The sequence below is a fragment of the Protopterus annectens genome, chromosome 6.part1, assembly GCF_019279795.1.
Source record: "Protopterus annectens isolate FY-2018-M chromosome 6.part1, PAN1.0, whole genome shotgun sequence".
NCBI lineage: Eukaryota > Metazoa > Chordata > Ceratodontiformes > Protopteridae > Protopterus > Protopterus annectens.
Window position 1 is genome coordinate 98,527,438 of NC_056738.1, and position 21,222 is coordinate 98,548,659.

At 42.7% G+C, this 21,222-nt stretch overlaps 1 protein-coding gene across 1 annotated transcript in view; it reads left to right on the top strand.

Moving 5' to 3' along the window:
• Positions 1-210: 210 nt before the first annotated feature.
• HAT1 (histone acetyltransferase 1) overlaps positions 211-21,222 on the top strand; it is a 1,164,331-nt gene continuing 1,143,319 nt past the window's right edge. The window contains exon 1 of the mRNA XM_044075533.1: positions 211-340. Within this exon, the coding sequence (XP_043931468.1) occupies positions 334-340 (7 nt within the window). The 5' untranslated portion in view covers positions 211-333. The remainder of the gene's footprint in view (positions 341-21,222) is intronic.

Consider the following 21,222-nt stretch of genomic DNA (forward strand, 5'->3'; position numbering starts at 1 on the left):
AGCATCTTAAAAAGCTTTAGCTTTCCAGATATACCATTTACTTATGTTTTGATAGTATTTTCCCGATACAACATTAAAACCCTAGATAACAGCGATGTATAATTACAATGCAATAGCCCGAAAAACCCAACACAATATTGTGCGAACAAACTTTATACTTCCGTTTTCCCTCCTTCGGAACTGTACGTCAGTGTTACGTTAGCTTGGCTCCTCCCCTTCTAACCTTGCCGCGGGACACAAGTAGGAGCTGCTGTAAACGGAAACACATGAGGAACTGGGAAGTAGAAGGAGAGCGCGAGTGATTAATACTGCCTGTCTGTTTGCAGTGTAGAAATGGCGGGTAAGTTATGTAAACTCTCAAGAAACGAAGTGATATGAAAGGCTTCATTTCTTTTGTGGTGGAAATTTGGAAGAGGTTATTAGAACTGTGTGACTTCTTAAGTAAAGTGATCAGTTTGGAGGTCGTGCTTCTGATTGTAAATACCTGTTGTTGGAGTGAAAAAAGACTTTTCTGTTTTGGTGAATAAAGTTGACACTGGATGTGTGTCTGTATTACTGCTTACGCATTTTTATGCTAGCATATTCACTTTTTAACCTTTGTTTAGTGTATATGTAAACATACCCTGTAACGGTACTTGTTTACCCTTAGTGATCACCATAAGGTGTGTATGTCTCCGCCCCCTCCACCCTAAACGCGCACACCTGTGTACACGAATGGGTTAAGAAGTGCAAACTGGTAATTTATATACTTCACGCGTTAGTGGTGTATCTGCCTTCTTTTTAGAAGTAGTTCTATACTAAATGTATTTTATTCAGGTTTGATTTGGTGCTGAGTTTGGCTTTTCTCTTACGAATACGCAAGTATTTTCTCTTCTTTTCTGCCATTATTTGTTGTTCTTCTGTACCTGCTTCACTTTCTATCCCATCATATAAACAATGACCTGTATAGCTGTATGTATCAGCAAGTACGGTAATAGTATGTGTGATGAATTGTATTTAATTAAAGTTATTTGCCAGGGCGATGGACTCGTACCACTCAACTCTACAGATTTTTACAGACTGTTCAGATTAGTGCCTCATATTTTTGGCCCATTTTTCATAAAGTTATGTTTTTCTGGCAAATTATTGGCAAGTCAAAGACTGAAGGCAGAAAGTAATGACAGGCATTTAAGTGGTAGACTTCATCTACTTCAGAAATTTCATGATAAAGCAAAGCCTGCTGTTCTGTTAACGTTCTGAGTTTCAAACATCAATATTTAACAATTGTCTCTATCTTATTATTTATGGCTTTGTCCAGCATTCTTGCAGTAAGAGGATGAGAGGTATGAGTGGACTGATCTCAGTGGCATTGTCGTAGGTAAATGAGATGAAGATTGTATACATAAAAGCTTGGGCAGTTTTTGGTGGGTGCAGGGGTATAAAAATGCAGATGGACTTGGGTTGATACTATCGACACTAGGGCTTCTACACGCCTAGCCATAACAATTCCCTGGCTGTTGCTTCCCAGAATATTTACTTCCCTGGTCCCCTGTCTAGCAGGGCGCCTGACGTGATCCCCGAGGTGAATTTCCCATCGCCCATCCAGTCGTCAAGGTTCCCTTTGTAAAGGGCCAAAGAGGTGCTCAGCTTGATATGTAGGGGCAGTCTGTTCCAGAATATCGGTAGTTTCTGGGTCAGGAACCTATCACTCCAGCATGTTTTGTTCATTGTGATGACCAGGTTTCGATTCCTGGAGCATGTGGCTCTGAGGGATTGGGGTTTCTTTAAGTGTAGCATGGCCAACTGCACTGGGTTTGACATGGCCTTGTATGTTGAGCAGAGATCGCCTCTGATTAGGTGAAATGCGACAAGTGTATAGCTGGGGTTTTTTAGATGGTCAGCATAGGGCATCCGCTTTAGGCCTGTGATTCTTTTAGTGAGGTATTTCTGTGGCCTTTCCAGTTGTTGCAGATGTCTTGTGAGGTTCATACCAAACTGGGCGCTGTACTCTATATAATGGGTCTGAGGGATGAGTACAGTGGGACAATGCCCCCTTCTTTTTTTTTTTTTTTTGATGAAAAGCCCTTAGTGATGAGGTGTGCCCCATAGAAGGATTTCCTGACTGTTGTGGCTATGTGGTTATCAAAGGTAAGATCACTGTCCAGTTAAGTCCCTTATCATACTTTCGGTGTTTAGTGTACTGCCACTTATGTGGTAATTCATGGGTACATGGGTTTTCCCAAAGAGGATAACTATAAATTTCTTGGCATTGAGCTTGAGCCCATGGCTCTGGCAGCAAGCATCTGTTTCTGTAAGGCCCATTTGTAGAATATCCACATCATTTGTGGATTCAATAATGGCTCCCAGTTTGCAGTTGGCTGCGAACTTTGTCAGCCAGAGTCCCTTAGTGCTGGCCTGTACTTAGATGCCAGCTTAGTAAGTTTATCTATGATTCCAGAGTGGGGGTGATGGTGTCGAAGGCCTTGGTGAGGTCCAGATAGGCTGTGTGGACTGCCTTACCCTCGTCCGGCTCTGGAGACTGGTTTGAAGAAGTCAATCAAGTTGAGGAGACAAGATCGTCTCTTTACGAAGCCAAACTGGGTGAGGTCCAGTGTTTGAAGGTTGCCAATGTCTTTGTTTATAAGTTCCGTGGCTTTGCAGATTAAGCTTGTCAGACTGATGGGATGATGGTTCTTGGGATCCAAAGTGCCCCCCCCCTTATGGAGAGGGATAACTGTAGCTATGTGCCACTCATTGGGCTTGAAGCCTGAGGTGAGGCTATGATTAAACACGATACTTGGGTGAGGTGCCAGTTCATTTTGTAGTTCATGTAGTACGCAGCCCGAGATGTCTTCTGGTCCCATGGATGCTGTATTCTTGGCTTTGGGGAGTGTGTTTTCTACCTGTGGCTGTGATTACCGGACCATCTTTTGGTATTGAGATGTGCCCTTTAGGGGGTGAGAGGGGGGTGAAGTTGGCACTGAATTGATCTGCCAGGGTATTGGCAGTATCCTTGGGATCAGGATATTTAATGCCATTCTGTTGTAGCTCAAAGCAGATCTGAGCATTGCCATTTACATTCTTGACATAACTATAGAATGCCTTGTGGTTGTCCTTGGAATCTTTTGCAATTTTATTTTTGTAACTGGCTTTGGAGGATTTTATGAGCGATCTCAGTTTCTTACTGAGGCTGGTAAGGGAGTTTTTTGCATCCTGGGGTTTTCCTCTTTTCTGCAACAGTTTCTTCCTTCTGTTGTATAGTTTGTTTATGGCAGGGGACCCCCAGATCGGGTTTGTTTTTTTTGAGGAGACTGTCTTGGTTCTATTTGGAATGGCATGATTCATGCACGAGTGGATGTGCTCATACAGTGCCTTAGTGTAGGATTCAGCAGTTGAGCTTTCAGTTCCTGTCTGCATGGGTGTCATGAAGTTTGTCACGTCTGACTTGAGTAGCATGAAGTTGGCTTTGGAGAAGTTTTTTATGGAGGTTTCCCTACTGATGGAGGTGTGATGTGGACGTCAAGGCTGATTTAGCTTATGGTCAGACCTGACCAATGAGGGGGTGACCACTGGTGTGGAGCATCCATCTACCATGTTGGTAATGACCAGGTCTAGGATATTTGAGCCCCTGGTGGGACTATGGATTAGTTGATCCAAGGGTGTTAAAATTTATGAATTCCAAGAACCATTGGGCAAAGGTGTTGGTACCAGAGTAGTTTTCCCATTTAATGGCAAGGTAGTTGAAATCACCCAGTATTAGGGTGTTTGGTTGTATTTTAATATTTTCCAGTATGTTTAGAAAGGTGTAGTGAGAATCTTTGGGCATGGTGGGGGATTTGTAGCAAGCTACAGTTTGGATTGCAGTCTTACCTAGGGTTAGTTGCACCGGTAGAATTTCAGATGCATTGTGTTGGGCAACTAGCCTGGAGGTGTGAATATCCTTGGTGAATATGGACACTCCTCTGCCTTTAGTGCTTCGGTCCTGGTTTTGGTGGCCGAAAAGTGGGGTAAGAGTAGTAGCCTGGTATTGCAGGGGTGCTCTCTGGAGCCTTCAGCCAGGTCTCAGTTACTGCACAGATATCGATGCTCTCCATTTTTTAGGAGTGCCTCGAGAGAGTGCATTTTGAGGTTTAAACTTCGATGAACAAGGGGATGCAGTGCACAAACAGCTTAGTTGCTAGCTATATGTTTGTCAAGACTGATTCATATGACTTGGCTCTTCATCTCCCCCCCCCCCCCACCAAATGGTATCACTCCAGTGGAAAGGTACATTAGTTGTGGTGGGGCACAGTCACCCATAACATCCATGATAGAATTTCACAAAATCCTTTGGGAAATAGGGGAACCAGTCAGAGGGATGAAGTGTGCAGATTGGTTACCCCCCACCTCCTGGTCCACTACAAGTAAGCTAAATGTTTGTTAAAGGTCAAGAGATTAAATTGTTTACGCTTCTTGTGTGTGTGTGTGTGTGTGTGTGTGTGTGTGTGTGTGTGTGTGTGTGTGTTTCTAAGTATGTCATATTTTCAACTTTAAATGACTACTGGTAGTAGCAGTCTGTTGACTGAGAAAGTGGCAATGTGAAGTGGGACGTCATTATCATTTAGAGACAAGACTGAAGAAGTACACTAGCAGATTGCAGAGGGCAGATTTTTGCAATATAATGGCCAGCATAGTTTAACCAAAATTATGCAACATATTCCTTATTAAATATTTGCCATGCGTGTCTGAAACAGTCACTAAAGCTATGGATGAGGGGAAGATGGTCCACACCACCTACCTTGACCTAGCCAAAGCCTTTGACATTATTCCCCACTCTGGCATAATGGATAAACTCTCCCAGCTAGGCATCAACCCGTACATGACCAGATGGGTAGCTAACTGGCTCACTGGTAGAAGCCACCTCTAGTAGTAGACCCATAATGAGCGGTGTACCCCAAGGATCAGTGTTGGGGCCTCTACTGTTTGGGTTCTATTTTTCTGAGGTGCAAGCCAAAACGAGTGGTCTGTAGCTGACCGTTTGCAGATGACTGCAAGCTGGGCGCTGTCTTAGATTCCCCTAGTGATGTGAACATCATCCAAGAGGGCCTTGCCCAAACTGATGACTGGTGCTAGAAGCATGGCCTCAAACTGAATGCCAAGACAGGCATCATTATCCCCTTTGGGGAAAAGATTGTCATCCCACTAATTATCACATTAATAACAATGTGCTAAGCATGCAATCAGTCAAGAGGGACTTGGGCACCCAGGTTGATAGCAACCTGACTTTTGAGTAGCACATTGCTGCTGTTGTACGGAAGGCTTTCTACATGAACCACCTCATAAATAAAGGTATTTCATCCAGGAACAAGGAGGTCATAACATGCCTGTACTCTTCCCTTATTGACTACAGTGCCCCCTTCGACATGTGCCAAAGCACATGCAGCAGTTGGAGAGACCATAGAGATTCCTGACCAAGAAAATCCAGGGTGTCCAACACCTATTCTGTACAGGCCAAAAGCCCTGTCCTATTCAGTCTCGTACAGACTGCTCAGAGGTGACCTGTGTCTGGCATACAAGACCATTTCAGACCCAGCCTTGATGAAGTTGCTGTATATCCATAAGACAAACTCGACTCGCGCAACCCACATGCAAGGCTTTAACCTGGTCTGTGACATTGATGGAACTCGTTGGCAGGATAGAGTTGTGTTCGAAAGACCCCCCCCGGTCTGTGGAATATACTCCCTCTCTATGTCAAGCAGATTACCTCTCTAGCCCTCTTTTAAGAGGAGCCTTGACACCTGGATGGGAAACGGGGAAAAAATATCCTTGGGATCCCACCTGCGTCCCTGCTGGACAGGGGTAACATGGGTGGAATTCTTGACTAGGCTTATAAGGGCTTCCGGGCCAATAGCCTATTATCATCCTATGAACCTGTTAGTGAGGAGCATGTAATTCGGAGATCTGTTGCTACTCCCAGCTTGTTTGCATACTACTGACGCACTGAAATAAATATACATTTATTTATATAGTGTCAGTTGTATGGGTCATTTGGCAACGTGGATGTATTTGCGGACAGATCAGTCATACGACAATTCAGGTAGATGTCTTGTTTTTTTTTTTTTTTTTCCTACTTTAAGGATTGCAGTAGAAAGTTGATACTTTTAAGTTGGTCAGTTAACATTATCTGTACTGTCCAAATGAAAACAACTTGTGTTCAGTAGATTGGGATTGACATCTAAACATTTTGTAGCCCTACATAGTCCAGCACATATATTGAAATGTGCCCACATTTTCTTATATGATGGGGTTCATGCTTTGAATGATAAATGAATTGTTTGCTTCATGGCATATGGAACAGCATAGTTAAGATGATGATTACTGTATTTTCATTACTCCTTGAGGAGTTGTAATCTACTCAGTTTTACTCCTGATCTTCCAAGAGATATTCAGTAGTAATTATTATACAAGAGAGTGCTTATTTGTTGTGTTTGCTGTGAAGTTTTAAATGTCCTTAAGTTCATAGGTTTATACTAGGCTATCTGCCCTAAGGCATTTATAAGCCTAGCCCAAATTTTTGTGGCTTACGCCACCCCTTGTATGAAAAAATACTGTGCCCATTAGTTTGTTGTGCCTCTGTCCAGCAGTGACACAGAGATGATTCCCGGGGTAAACCTACGATCTCCCATCCACAGGTCTAGATTTCTCTTGAACAGAGTCAGCGAGGTGCTCTGCCTCACATGGACCGGGATTTTATTCCACAGCATTGGAAGTCTCTTGAGTGATAAATCTATCCCTCCAGCACGTCCTATTTATATCCGTGCTAAGGTTTAAGTTGCTTGCTCTAGTGGTTTTGGTGGATTTGGATTTTTGGAGGTGGAGCATGTCCATTAATTCCGGGTTGGACATGGCCTTGTATGTCAGGCACATGTCACCTCTGAGCAGACGGTATGCGACTGAATAGAGCTGGAGTTTCTTCAATCTGGCAGCATATGACAGATTTTGGAGTCCCTTTATCCTTTTGGTGAGGAACTTTTGGGGTCTCTCCAATTGCTGCAGATGTCTGGTGAGATACATCCCGAATGGGGCATTGTACTAGATCATTGGTCTGATAAGTGAAGAGTACAGGGGAACAATGACCTCACTAGATCTGGATGTGAATCCCTTCATGATCAGGTGGGCAATGTAGAAGGTCTTTCTAACCACTTTAGCAATGTGAGTGTCAAAAGAAATGCCACTGTCAACCTGGGTCCCCAGGTCCCTGATAACCTCTTCTGTGCTTAGTGGATTGCCACCTATATGGTAGCTTGGGGTTACCTTGTTTTTCCCGAAGGGTATGACTATGCATTTTTTGGCGTTTAACTTCAGGCCATGGCTCTGGCACCAGCTATCTGTTTCCGTGAGTCCCTTCTGAAGGATATCCGTGTCCGATGCACTTTCCACTATGGCCCAGTTTGCAGTCGTCTGCAAACTTTGTCAGCCAAAGTCCTCCCATGCTGGCCTGTACTTCTGAGAAGTAGATGCCAAACAATAGGGGGCCAAGGACCGAGCCCTGTGGGACACCACTTGTAACCGGCTTGGAATCTGACACAGCGCCAGCAACTCTAACCCTGTGGGTTCTGTCCTTAAGCCAGTTTGCAACCCATCTTGTGACATATGGGTTTACATTTAAGCTGGTAAGTTTTTCTACAATACCTGAGTGGGGTATTGTGTCGAAAGCCTTTGCAAGGTCAAGGTAGGCTGCATGGACTGCCTTTCCCTCATCAATGGCCTTGGTGACTGTTTCGAAGAAGTCGACCAAGTTCAAAAGGCATGATCTTCCCTTGACAAAGCCAAACTGGGTCGGGTCCAATGTCTGCAAGTCCCCTATATCTTTGTTTATGAGCTCCATTATGATCCTCTCCATAGCTTTGCAGACTAGACTTGTTAAGCTTGTGGGGCGGTAATTACCAGGGTCCGTAGAGGCGCCTTTGTGGAGTGGGACCACAGTTGCTGTACGCCACTCCTTGGGCACATCCTGTGGTAAGGCTGAGATTAAACAGCTGCCTTATGTGCGGGGTTAATTCCTCATTTAGCTCGTGTAGCACACAGCCGGGGACACCATCCGGTCCCATTGATGCTGTGTTTTTAGCTTTAGAGAGAGCAGCTTTCACCTGCGCATTTGAGATGTCCGGGAGGCTACACTCTGCTGGGATAGTTATATCTCCTTTAGGGGGGGAGAGGGGGGTGAAGTTTGCACTGAACCTGTCTGCCAGTATGTTGGCAATGTCTGTGGGTTCAGTGATTTTTGTATCATTTTGGACTAATTCTGAGCATATCTGGGAGTTTCCACCCAGGTTCCTAACATAGCTGAAAAGGCCTTATGATTGTCCTTTGAATCCATGGCAATTTTTCTCTCAAAATTGGCCTTAGTTGATTTTATGAGTGCTCGTATTTTTTACTAATAATGATCAGGGGTGACTTCCCTTTTATGGATTTTGTTCTATCATGTAATAGCTTTCTCCTCTTATTGTAAAGTTTGTTAATGGCTGGGGTCCACCAGACTGGACGTTTGCCCTTTGTGGAAAGAGTCTTGGTTTTATTTGGGATTGCCTGATCCATGCAGTCCTGGAGGTGTTCATAGAAGACATTTGTAAGGGCTTCCGCAGCTTGGGTTGTGGTTTCCTCTGGCTCAGGGGCCTTGAAGGATACTACACCAGTCTTGAGTAGTGTGAAGTTTGCTTTAGAGAAGTTCTTCACTATGGTCTTTTTTGTTTGGGGTGGGGGCGGGATGTGGATTTCCAGTGAGATTAGTTTATGATCAGATCTCACCAATGAGGGATATATTTCCGGTGTGGAGCATTTTGTCCCCATGTTTGTGACAATGAGATCTAGTATATTTTCTCCTCTCGTGGGAACAGTGACTAGCTGTTCCATGGCATTTGAATTTATGAACTCCAGGAACCGTTGGGCTAGAAAGTTAGGGCTTGAGTAATGTTCCCAGTCTATATTCGGGTAGTTGAAGTCACCCAATATGATGGTGTTTGGAGATACATTTATACCCTCCAGTGTCTTCAGGAAGGCTGTGTGGGGTTCCTGAGTTTGAGAGGGTGGCCTGTAGCATGCTACAATTTGTAGAGCAGTTTTGCCTATGGTTAGTTGAAGCTTCGGAAACCATCCAGGTGCGTGCGTTGCCACCAACCTGGAGGTGTGGGTATCCTTTATGAAAATGGATACACCCCCTCCTTTTGTGGTGTGGTCCGGGTTTTGGGGCCGGAACGCATGATATGAGGTAAAACCTAATGGTGCCGGGGTGCTCTCAGGAGCCTTGAACCAGGTTTCAGTTACAGCACACATCGATGTTCTCCATACTGAGAAGGGCCTCGAGTGCGTGCATTTTGAGATTTAGACTTCTGGCATTGAGCAGCATTACCCTCAGTTTCTTCCCATTTTTGTTTTCTAGGGTGGTAGGTTTAGAATTTGAGCCTTGCCTAAAAAGGCACTATGTGGGTGGCAAGAGCCTTAGCCAATATCCGGAATCCCAGGGGTGACAGGTGCAAGCCGTCCCTTGCGAAGCAGCGTGGCTTGTCAAGCATGTCATCCCAGGCAGACAGACACTGGATCCCCTTTGAATGACACCAGACATTAAGCCAATTGTTAAAGCTGATCATCTTGTCTCTATTGTGGCATCATTCTTGGTGAAGGAAGGATACTGCTCAGGGTTAGGATCATACCTGCCTGGGCTACATAATCAGAGAGCTCCTCTATGTCTCTTTTCATGTAGTCCAGGGAGGTACGTCTCAGGTCGTTCACACCAGCATGGACAATGACTGTCATATTTGTACTTGCCGTGGAGTGACCCGAGTGCTTGTGTTATGTGGCTGATTCTAGCGCCGATAGGCAGCTTACTGTGACCCTCTCCTTGTTCAGCCTGGTGAGTGGGACGTCAGTGTGTCTGACTATGGAGTCACCTATGACAAGTATGTTTGGTGTTGTATTTGGCCTTAAGGGCTGTGACTGCTTTGCACACTGCTTTTGTGGTTTATGTGTTGCTTGTGGGGTGTCTTGAGGTAGCAGTTGTTTGGGTGTCTGCTTTGGAGGCCTCTGCTGTTTAGGTAAATTTTTACTCAGAGCCTCCGAGTATGTCTTTGTGTGTGGCTCATAAACTGCTGAAGCTTTGGTTGAGGTTATTGGGTATCCTCCATATTGACGGGATAGGAGCAAACCAGATGTTACAGATAACTATGCTAAGTACACATTAATCCTTGTTAATTCCACAGTTGGAGCAGTATTTTTTTTTTTTTTTTAATTGTGTACCGGCTTTACTTTTGTGATTTATTTTAGCTGCTGTACGGTGTAGTTAATATTGTATAGCCAAAACTCAGGAGTGTATTGCTTAGATAAAGGTCTTGTACTGATCTATACAGTGGATATAAAAAGTATGCACATCTCTGTCAAAATGCCACGTTTTTGTGATATAAAAAAAAAAAAAGAGACCACAGTAAATTATTCCAAAAAATTTCTCACCTTTTAATGTGACCTGTAACCTGTACAATTCAATTGAAAGACAAATCTGTTAGGAGAAAAAATAAAAAAAAAACCTACAAAACGCTGGTTGCGTAAGTGTGCACACCCTTAAACTAATACTTTGTGGAAGCACCTTTTTTGATTTAATTACAGCATTCAGTCTTGAGTACACACCTGCCACCAAATAAAGAGAGACTGACTAACCCCAAATAAAGTTCGGCTGTCCTAGTAGGATTTTCCTGACATTTTACTCAGTTGCCTGCTACAGCAAAAGCCATGGTTTGCAGAGAGCTTACAAAGCATAAAAGGGATCTCATTGCTGAAAGATCCCTATCAGTCAGGAGAAGGGTACAAAAACATTTCCGCAGCATTGTATATACCATGGAACACAGTGAAGACCGTCATCAAAAAGTGGAGAAAATATGGGACAATAGTGATGTTGCAAAGAACTGGACGTCCCTCCAAAATGAAAAAGACAAGATGAAAACTGGTCAGGGAGGCTGCCAAGAGACCTACAGCAGCAACACTGAAGGAGCTGCAGGAATTTCTGGCAAGTACTGGTTGTGTACTACATGTGACAACAATCACCTGTATTCTCCGTATGTCTGGACTGTGTGGTTGGGTTGCAAGATGGAAGCCTTTTCTTGCGCAGAAAAACATCCAGGCCCGGTTAAAATTTGCAAAACAATACATAGTTTCCCAAAAGCATGTGGGGAAAATGTGTTGTGGTCTGATGAGACCAATGTTGAACGTTTTGGCCACAATTGCAAAAGGTACATTTGGGGCAAAAACAGCTCTTCGCATCACCAAAAGAACACCATCCCTACAGTAAAGCATGGTGGTAGCAGTATCATGCTTTGGGGTTGCTTTTTTTTCAAATGGAACTGTAGCTTTAGTCGAGGTGGAGGAAATTATGAGCAGTTTGAAATACCAGTCACTTTTGGCTCAAAACATTCAGATGTCTGCTAGAAAGATGAAGAGGAATTTCACCTTTTAATATGACAATGACCCCCATGCATACATCCAAATCAACAAAAGAATGGCTTCACTAGAAGAAAATTAATGTTTTGGAATGGCCCACCCAGAGCCCTGACCTAAATCAAATAAAAAATCTGTGGGGTGACCTGAAAAGGGCTGTGCACAAGAGATGCCTTCGCAGCAATCTGAGATTTGGAGCACTTGTGCAAGGAAGAGTGGACACATATTGCCAAGTCAAGATGTGCCATGGTGATGGACTCTACCCAAGAAGACTGAATGCTGTAATTAAATCAAAAAGTGCTTCAACAAAGTATTAGTTTAAGGGTGTGCACACTTTTTTTTTTTTTTTTTTTCCCCTAACAGGTTTGTTTTTCAATTAAGTTGTACAGGTTATAGGTCACATTAAAGGTGGGAAAAGTTTTGAAATTATTTATTGTGGTCTCATTTTAAAATATCACAAAACCCTGGCATTTTAACAGGGGTGTGTGCACTTTTTTATTTCCACTGTATAAGGCTTTTAGACATTCCTAAATGTCTCTGGTAGATTCTGTTAAGAGTTTATAAACCGCTATGCATGGTTGTATAGGAGCTTGTGAAATAGCGTTTTTAGTCATGCAGTTCTTGAGTTTTTGCTCATTGGCGGTTATAATGCCTGAAGTCTCAAATTAGAATTTGCATCTCTGGAGTCAAGTTGTTTGACTGGATATACCAAATTAACTAGTAGTGTAAGTGAATCAGTTTTACAGGCCCCAAGCTAAAGTTGTATATGAGCACAGAAGGTCTTTGGCTAACAAAGTTTGCAGATGACTGCAAACTAGGAGCCATAATCGAAACTTCTAATGATGTGGACAAACTACTGCAAACTAGGAGCCATAATCGAAACTTCTAATGATGTGGACAAACTACACAAGGGCCTCACTGAGACAGATACCTGGTGTCAAAGCCATGGCCTGAAGCTCAATGCCAAAAAGTGTATTGTCATCCCCTTTGGTAAAAACTCTGTACCCATGAACTACCACATAGCTGGTATTCTACTTAATGTCGAAAATGTGATGAGACCTTGGGACACAGGTGGACAGTAGTCTCTCCTTTGATCACATCGCCACAGTGGTCGGGAAATCCTTCCTTCTATGTGGCTCATATCATCACAAAAGGATTCTCATCCAGAAAAAAAGAGGTAATTGTTCCCCTCTACTCATCACTCATTAGACCCATTATAGAGTACAATGCCCCTTTTGGTATGTACCTCACAAGACCTCTAAAACAACTGGAAAGACCACAGAAATACCTCACAAGGAGGATTACTGGCCTCAAACAGATGCCCTATGCAGACTGTCTCAAAAAACTACAGCTTTACTCCATCACATATCTCCTACACAGGGGCGGTCTCTGCCTAACATACAAAGCTATGTCAAACCCAGAGTTGTTGGACATGCTCCACTTAAAGAAATCCCAATCCCTCCGAGCTACACGCTGTAGGGACTTAAACCTTATCACCACAATAAACGGAACATGCTGGAGGGATAGATTCCTGTCCCAGAGACTACTCTGGAACAGACTACTCTATGTCAAACAGAGCTCCTCATTAGCACTCTTCAAGAAAAATCTTGATTGGATGGAAAATTCACCCCGGGGATCACTTCTGTGGCTCTGCTCGACAGGGGCACAGGAAAATAATTTTCTTGGGTGGCGAAAGCCAAGGTACATTTTTTTTGGCTAGGCTTGTATGGGCCCTAGGGCCGATAGCCTAGTACCTACCTATGAACCTAAGTAGTGTTTAGAAAATTGTTAGCCATCAATATTCACTGAGGTTTGGTTGACTTATTCTTCAGTCTATAATGTTGATGAGCACTTTCCTAACCAAGATGCACAGTACTTTTTTTTTTTTTTTTTTTTTTTTTTTTTATGTAAATAGTTTTCCATCCTCTTTGTATTGGAGATGTGTTTCTGGTAAATTGATGTAATTCATTTGCTTTTATTGTTTTCTCGAGTGTCTGTAGTGCTTGTGCGAGTACTCTACTTACAGATACTGTACTTCATTGCTGAATGGTGCAAAGTGTTGTACTTCGAAAATAATTGTGTATAGGCCTGATTTTTATGTTAAATAAGTTAATACTGTGTACTGGCCCACTGGACAAATGATCCAGTACACAATCCTATTTATTATGCGAGGTATGGATTGTGGTAGGTTACAACTTTTCAGTCCCTAATTTGTGGTTGATGGTTGGGGAAAATTTTAGACGTAGCCTGTCGCTAGCAAAAATTGACATGGATTGGTGATTTTAGTTTAAGTTGATGTACACTGGATCATTTGTGTAAACTTATCTATGATCTGAGGTGTAGGTTGTGATACGTTAAGACTTGTTCTTTTTTAGGTTCATAGGTTCATACTAGGCTATCTGCCCTAGGGCATTTATAAGCCTAGCCAGAATGTGTTTGGCTTTCGCCACCCATTTTAAATTTATTTTGCTATGCCCTTTTTCGAGGTTAGTATACTGTGCCTCTAACAGTGACACAGAAGTGATACCGGGGTAAACCTACGATCTCCCATCCACTCATCAAGATTCCTCTTGAAGAGAGTCAATGAGGGACTCTGCCTAACCTGGACTGGGATTTTATTCCAGAGTGAAGGGAGCCTCTGGGTTATGAATCTGTCCCTCCAGCATGTCCTATTTATTTCAGTGCTGAGGTTCAAGTCTCTCGAGCGCGTAGCTCGATGGGATTTGGATTTTCTGAGGTGCAGCATGTCCATTAATTCCGGGTTGGACATGGCTTTATACGTCAGGCACAGATCTCCTCTGAACAGGCGGTATGCCACTGAGTAGAGCTGGAGTTTCTTTAACCGGGCAGCATATGGCATCTGTTTGAGCCCTTTGATCCTCTTGGTGAGGTACTTTTGGGGTCTTTCCAGTTGCTGCAGGTGTCTGGTAAGGTACATCCCAAAAGGGGCATTGTACTCAATTATGGGCATGATGAGGGATGAGTAAAGAGGCACGATGACCTCCCCTGATCTAGATGTGAATCCCTTCATGATTAGGTGGGCTATATAAAATGTTTTTCTAACCACTTTGGCCACGTGGTTGTCAAATGAGAGATTGCTATCAACTTGGGTCCCCAGGTCCCTAATTACTTCTGTACTTAATGGATTTCCACCTATGTAGTAATTTGTGGGCACTTTGTTTTTGCCAAAGGGGATGACTATACACTTTTTGGCATTTAGCTTGAGGCCATGGCTCTGGCACCAGTTGTCTGTTTCTATGAGGCCCTTTTGGAGGATGCTTGTGTCGGCTGGAGAGTCTATTATGGCACCCAGTTTGCAGTCATCTGCGAACTTGGTCAGCCACAGTCCTTCCGTGTTGGCCTGTACCTCCGAGAAATATATACCGAACAAGAGAGGTCCCAGGACTGAGCCTTGTGGGACACCACTTGTAACTGCTTTGGAGTCTGACATGGCTCCAGCAATTCTAACCATGTGGGTTCTGTCCTTGAGCCAGTTTGCAATCCATCTAGTGACATAGGGGTTTATATTTAAGCTGGTGAGCTTGTCTATAATGCCCGAGTGGGGTATTGTATCGAAGGCTTTTGCGAGGTCCAGGTAGGCTGTGTGGACCCCCTTCCCCTAGTCAATGGCCTTGGTGACTGTTTCAAAGAAATCAACCAGGTTTAAGAGGCAGGATCTGCCCTTAAAGCCGAACTGGGTAGGATCCAGTGTTTGTAGGTCCCCAATATCTTTATTTATGAGGTCCATGATGATCCTTTCCATAGCTTTGCAGACCAAGCTAGTCAGGCTTATGGGGCGATAGTTTCCAGGATCCGTTGAGGCACCACCTTTATGGAGAGGGACCACTGTTGCTGTACGCCACTCTTTGGGCACATATCCTGTAGTAAGGCTGAGATTGAACAGTAGTTTTATGTTTGGGTTTAGCTCTTCTTTGAGTTCATGTAGGGCGCAGCCCGGGACACCATCTGGTCCCATTGATGCTGTGTTTTTGCTTTGGAGAGGCGGCTCTTACCTGAGCATCTGAGATGTCAGGGGGCAGCACTCTGCTGGGATAGATATTTGCCCTTTTGGTGGGGAGAAGTTTGCGCTGAACCTGTCAGCTAGGATGTTTGCAATGTCTGTGGGTTCGGTGTATTTTTGTCATTTTGGACTAATTCTGAGCATATCTGGGAATTGCCACCCAGGTTCCTAACATAACTAAAGAAAGCCTTGTGATTATCCTTAGTGTCCTGTGCAATTTTTCTCTCGAAGCTGGCCTTAGACAATTTTATGTGTGCCCGTAGTTTTTGCTAATACTGATCAGTGATGCCTTCCCTTTTGGGATTTTGCTTTATCATTTAGTAGCTTCCTCCTTCTATTGTATAGTTTGTTTATGGCTGGGGTCCACCAGACAGGACGTCTGCCTTTGGAGGATTGGGTCTTGGTTTTATTTGGGATCGCATGATCCATGCATTCCTGAAGGTGTTCATAGAATGTGTTTATAAAGGATTCTGCGGTCTGGGCTGTATTTTCCACAGGCCCGGGGGCTTTGAAGGATTCCACCTCAGTTTTGAGGAGTGTAAAATTTGCTTTAGAGAAGTTTTTCACTGTGGTTTTTTGGGCAGGGGGTGGGGTCGGGATGTGAATATCCAGTGAGATTAGTTTATGGTCTGATCTTACCAGTGAGGGATACACTTCTGGTCTGGAGCAAAGAGTCCCCATGTTGGTGAGGATCAGGTCCAGTATGTTTTCCCCTCTTGTGGGAGTGGTAACAAGTTGTTCCATAGCATTTGAGTTTATAAATTCTAGGAACCTTTGGGCTAGGGTGTTGAAGCTAGATTAATGCTCCCAGTCTATGTTTGGGTAGTTGAAGTCGCCCAATATAATGGTGTTTGGAGAGACCTTCATATTTTCCAGTGTTCTCAGGAAGGCCGAGTGGGGTTCCTGGGTTTGGGAGGGTGGTCTGTAGCAGGCTATAAACTGGAAGGCAGTTTTACCCACTGTTAGTTTCACATGGATAGTCTCTGATGCTTCGTGCTTTGCCACCAACCTGGAGGTGTGGGTATCTTTGATGAATATCGATACTCCCCCTCCTTTTGTGGTTCGATCTAAGTTTTGGGGCGGAAAAGCATGGTATGAGGTATAACCTGGTAGTGCTGGGGTGCTCTCGGGAGCCCTGAACCAGGTTTCTGTTACTGCACAGATATCTATGTTCTCCATGCTAAGGAGGGTTTCGAGTGCGTGCATCTTGAGGTTTAGACTTCTGGCGTTGAGTAGCATTACTCTTAGTTTCTTATCCCTTGTGATACCTATGGAGGTGGGTTTGTCTTTTGGGCCTTGCCTAAAAAAGGCACTATGGGGGTAGCAAGAGCCTTTGCCAATATCCGAAAGCCCAGGGGTGACTGGTGCAAGCCGTCCCTAGCGAAGCATCGTGGCTTGTCGAGCATATCATCCCAAGCTGACAGGCATTGGATCCCCTTTGAATGACACCAGTACTTAAGCCAATTGTTGAAATTGATCATCTTGTCTTCATATTGTGGCATCATTCTTGGTGAGGGTAAGATGCTACTCAAGGTCAGGGTCATACCGGCCTGGGCTACATGCTCAGAGAGCTCCTTTGTCTCTCTTCATGTAGTCCAGGGAGGTACGTTTCAGGTCATTCACACCAGCATGGACAATGACTGAGTCATATTTGTACTTGCCTTGGAGTGACCTGAGTGCTTGTGTTATGTGGCGGATCCTAGCACCCGACAGGCTGCTCACCGTGACCCTCTCCTTGTTCAGCCTGGTGAGCGGGACGTCACGACGATAGTCACCTATTACAAGTGTATCAGGTGTGTTTAGTCTTAAGGGCTGTGACTGTTTGGCACACTGGCTTTGTGAGATGTGTTGCACGTGTTTTGTTTTGGGGTAGCGGCTGCTTTGGTGTCTGCTTTGGAGGTCTCTGCTGCTTCGGCAGATCTTTATTTAGAGCCTCAGAGTATGTTTTTGTATGTGTTTGGTTTGCTGTCGTGGTAGGTCTATGTGAGACTGGAATTGTAGTGAGTATGGTTTCCTTCTCCTCCTGACTGGTTATGCCAGTACTGAGTTGAGCGAGCTTAGCCTCCAGTTTGGCTATATGGTTGCATCTCTCACATGTGTTGGAATTTGTTGGGAGGAGGAGAGGGTTGTCTGTGTACATGAGGCAGTTGTAACATTGCCTCAAGATTCCCAGATTCACCAGCTGGACCGGAGAGGAGATTGACAACTGACCTTTGGACATGCTAGAATAATATTGGGAATTCCTTAATTGAAAACCAGGGCCAGTGGGGAGTGAGGGTGTAGTGCTTTTAATTTTTAGTGCTGACTTGTATAATTGCTTTAGTGAGCAAACGGTTTTGTATAGGAATACAATTTGTCAGTTTTCCTGTTTTTAGCTATGTCAAGCTGCATCATGAATAGATAAGTGGGGATAATCTTGGCTAATAATTGTTTAATCTTTTAACTTTATTTTGTTGGGAAACTAACTGGATTCTCTGGTATTCTTGGCTGAAGTTGGATCACACAAATAGATTTTGCCATAATTTTTGATATTGGACTGGGGGAATGAACCGGTTCTGTAGTTGCTGTTTTGCACACTTGTTAGCGTACATTTAATGAATCTAGTAGTTTTTGTTGTTTACCTTCCCCAATCCATTAATTGTCAACTACTGTCTGCCTGTTTGTTCATTTAGCACAGTCCGGAATATCATGGTTGGGTTCTAGTTCAGATTGAATTTCAACTAATCTCATATATTGACAAGTGAGGTCAGAATTTAGTAATTCATACGTAAAATGTATAATTTCTGTTGTCCTGCGGGTGTGTGTGTGTATACATGTACATTATAGCATTTTTTTGTCCATGTTTTACACTCTGGTTTCAATGATTCTGGTGGCAACTCATGTATTCATTCGTAGTGAAAGAGAAGTAAATCTGATTATAGTAGAGTCCGTGTTTAGAGGTCAAGAATATTCTCCCTAGGAACCAAAGTCAAAAGATTAGTGTCTTTTGGGTGGCTGCAAATTGGGAGATGTAAGGCATAGTGTTATGAAATTATGTAACACTAATTTGAGATACAATCTAATTATTTAGAAGGGTCCAATAACATTAGCAGAACAGGAACTAAATTTGTATAAAGTTGTGGGTGAATTTTGATTTTAAGTAACATTTTTGAATTTGAACTTTTTTTTTTATGTCTCTTTGGCACTTAAATTTAAGGGGAAAATAAAAGGAAGATGATTACTAGTTTTATTAGAGAATCCTTGAAGTATTTATTTAAAGCTGTACCACTATAGAAACTTTAATAAGCTGATTTACTTTGTTGCATATGAGCTAGGTGGGTAATTATCTGTTGTGCTGTTGATGTAGTAGGGGAATTATGATATTACTGCTGCTGATTTAAATGTCCATAGTGTAGATTGGTCAACACTCTTATCCAGTAAAATGGAAAATAAGTGATGGTATATTATGTGGATATTCACAGACTGTAACAGAGAGAATACTAGGGAAAGCAAGGTTTTTACCCGTAGTTGTGGGTTTTTTGAATGTGCTAATTTTTAAGTTGCTGACTTTGTCAAATCCTCTGGAGTATAAAACTTGAAACAGCCTAGAAGTAAAAGAATAGGGTTCACCCAACTATGGTTGATAAGGAACCATTTAAGACTAGTTAAGGAGCATAGCACTACTTGTGAAATAAAGTTGTCCTCTACTACATTTGATAGTAAAAATGGTTTATTTAAACTTTTGTGTGGCTATGCTCTGGATGATTTTAATTGCTGTTAAGTGATGGCTCTACACATATCTTTGGCTAACTTGTTTTGTTTTGTTAATATTAAAATCTGCTTTTTTTAAACAAAAACAACTTTGTGGCTTGGCCTAATGGGTTGAATGGTAATTTTCTGAGTGGTATAACTGACTGACTTGTACCCTTGTTAAAAGAGCAAAAGAGCATGTTCTTGAAAGTTGGAAGGAAGCCATTGTTTTTACTGTATGTAAAAACTTGCCGTAGTGATACTGTTGGGTGTGTAGACCAATTAGTTTGCCGTATGTTTGAGAAATGTGTTTTACGTAGTGTCTAACTTGGTTCATTTTTATGAATATGTAGTAAATTTGTTGGATAAGGGCTAAGTTATAGATGTGATCTATTTTGATCTGGCTAAGGCCTTTGATTCAGGTCTACATTTTGTCTTTATTGACATTTTGGTGAAGTCCAACATTAACGTCTATATATTGAGATGGGTTAAAAACTGACTGACTAGTAGGTTGGAAAATCTGAGTTAAAATTAGAGACTTATTTAGAACATTTATTCTTAATGTGACTTACTTCAGGGTTAGGATTTTGGACCGTTGATATTTGGACTATTGTGTCCCTTTATTCTTCACCCAATAATATAATATTGTGGGTCTTTTGTGCTTTGCAGACATTGCAGTAGGCCAAGTTAGAGAATTCAAAGAACATTTGCTAGATATATATAGTTGAATGTGAATTTTTACTTAAATGTATTTTCAGTAGTTTATAGATTAAGAACTGATTTTAATATCTGAATGCTGTAAAGATGACGTGTTGTCAGCTATGATGTGTATTGATTTTATTGACCATGGACTAAACACTAGGAATAATTGGTCTCTGAATGTTGTATCGAAACTAGTTTCTTTGCCCCCCCCCCCCCCACTTCAGAGCTCAAAGATTATGGGGTACTTTTAATGTCAGTTGATAGTTTCAAGTTTTTACTTGATCTGTCGACTGTGGTTGAATTTATGCAACAAAGTTTATATTGCAGCAAGCCCTTAATTGGCCTGCATAGGCTCTAGGCTTGAAATATACTTTGATTTACCTATGGTTGGTTTTATTTACTCACTCTGGCTGCCCTTGTGATCAAACCATGCCAATCGTGGGTAAATCCTGCATGTACAAGCTACAACAAATTTGTTATTCTATCAAATAGCTACCTGATGGCTGAGGCTCCCTGTCTGACATCCCAGTGGCCACATGCTTCGGTCATAATACTGTTGGGCAGAGATGTAAATGAGACACTTTTTGTGTTCTGAACAGAAAGTTGGTTAACCTAGTGAAGCCCTGATCTTGGATGTATAGTTGCTGGTTCAGTCTGATGCTGCACTTAAATGCTTTTTTCCTCATGAGCTAGGCTGCTAGAAGGGAAGAGGATGGTTAGTTCCTTGCTTCAGAAGCACCTTTCTTGTACTTAACACTAGTGGGAGGGGATAATATAACACAGAAGCTTCAAGGCCGAGATTGCTTTTTTTCTAGTCTCTTCCACTTGCTGTATATCTTGAAACGTAGTGATATGCTATAAAACTTAATTTCTGCAGTGGTGGTAAAAACTGTATTTCTGCATTACAGCTTATTGTTGTTGTAAGACTAAATGGCCTGCAGGGCAAACATTATTTATAATACATAATTGCTAGCTTTAACTATACTGTAGAATAATTCCTGTTAGTGGTGCAGAATTTGTATTCTGGTTATGGGGGGGGGGCATAAGCAGAAGCAAATTGTTTGGGCTCCCGCAGGGACACCTGTTTGGTCTTTTTGGGAAGTGAAGTATATTGGTGAGTAAATCTGCAGAGTACAAAGCACTGCTGCTATGCTCTGATCTTTAGGAAAAAAGACCACTTCAGTAGTCCCCTTTCTGGTGAATGAAAGGGTGCTTAATGTTTTGTTAGTCCTGTTGGTGCTGTTAACTTTAGTCTAATACTAGCACTTAAGCAGTGCAACAAGAAGCTAAAAACAGCCTTCCCAGTTTTAAACTGGGATTGCCACACTTGT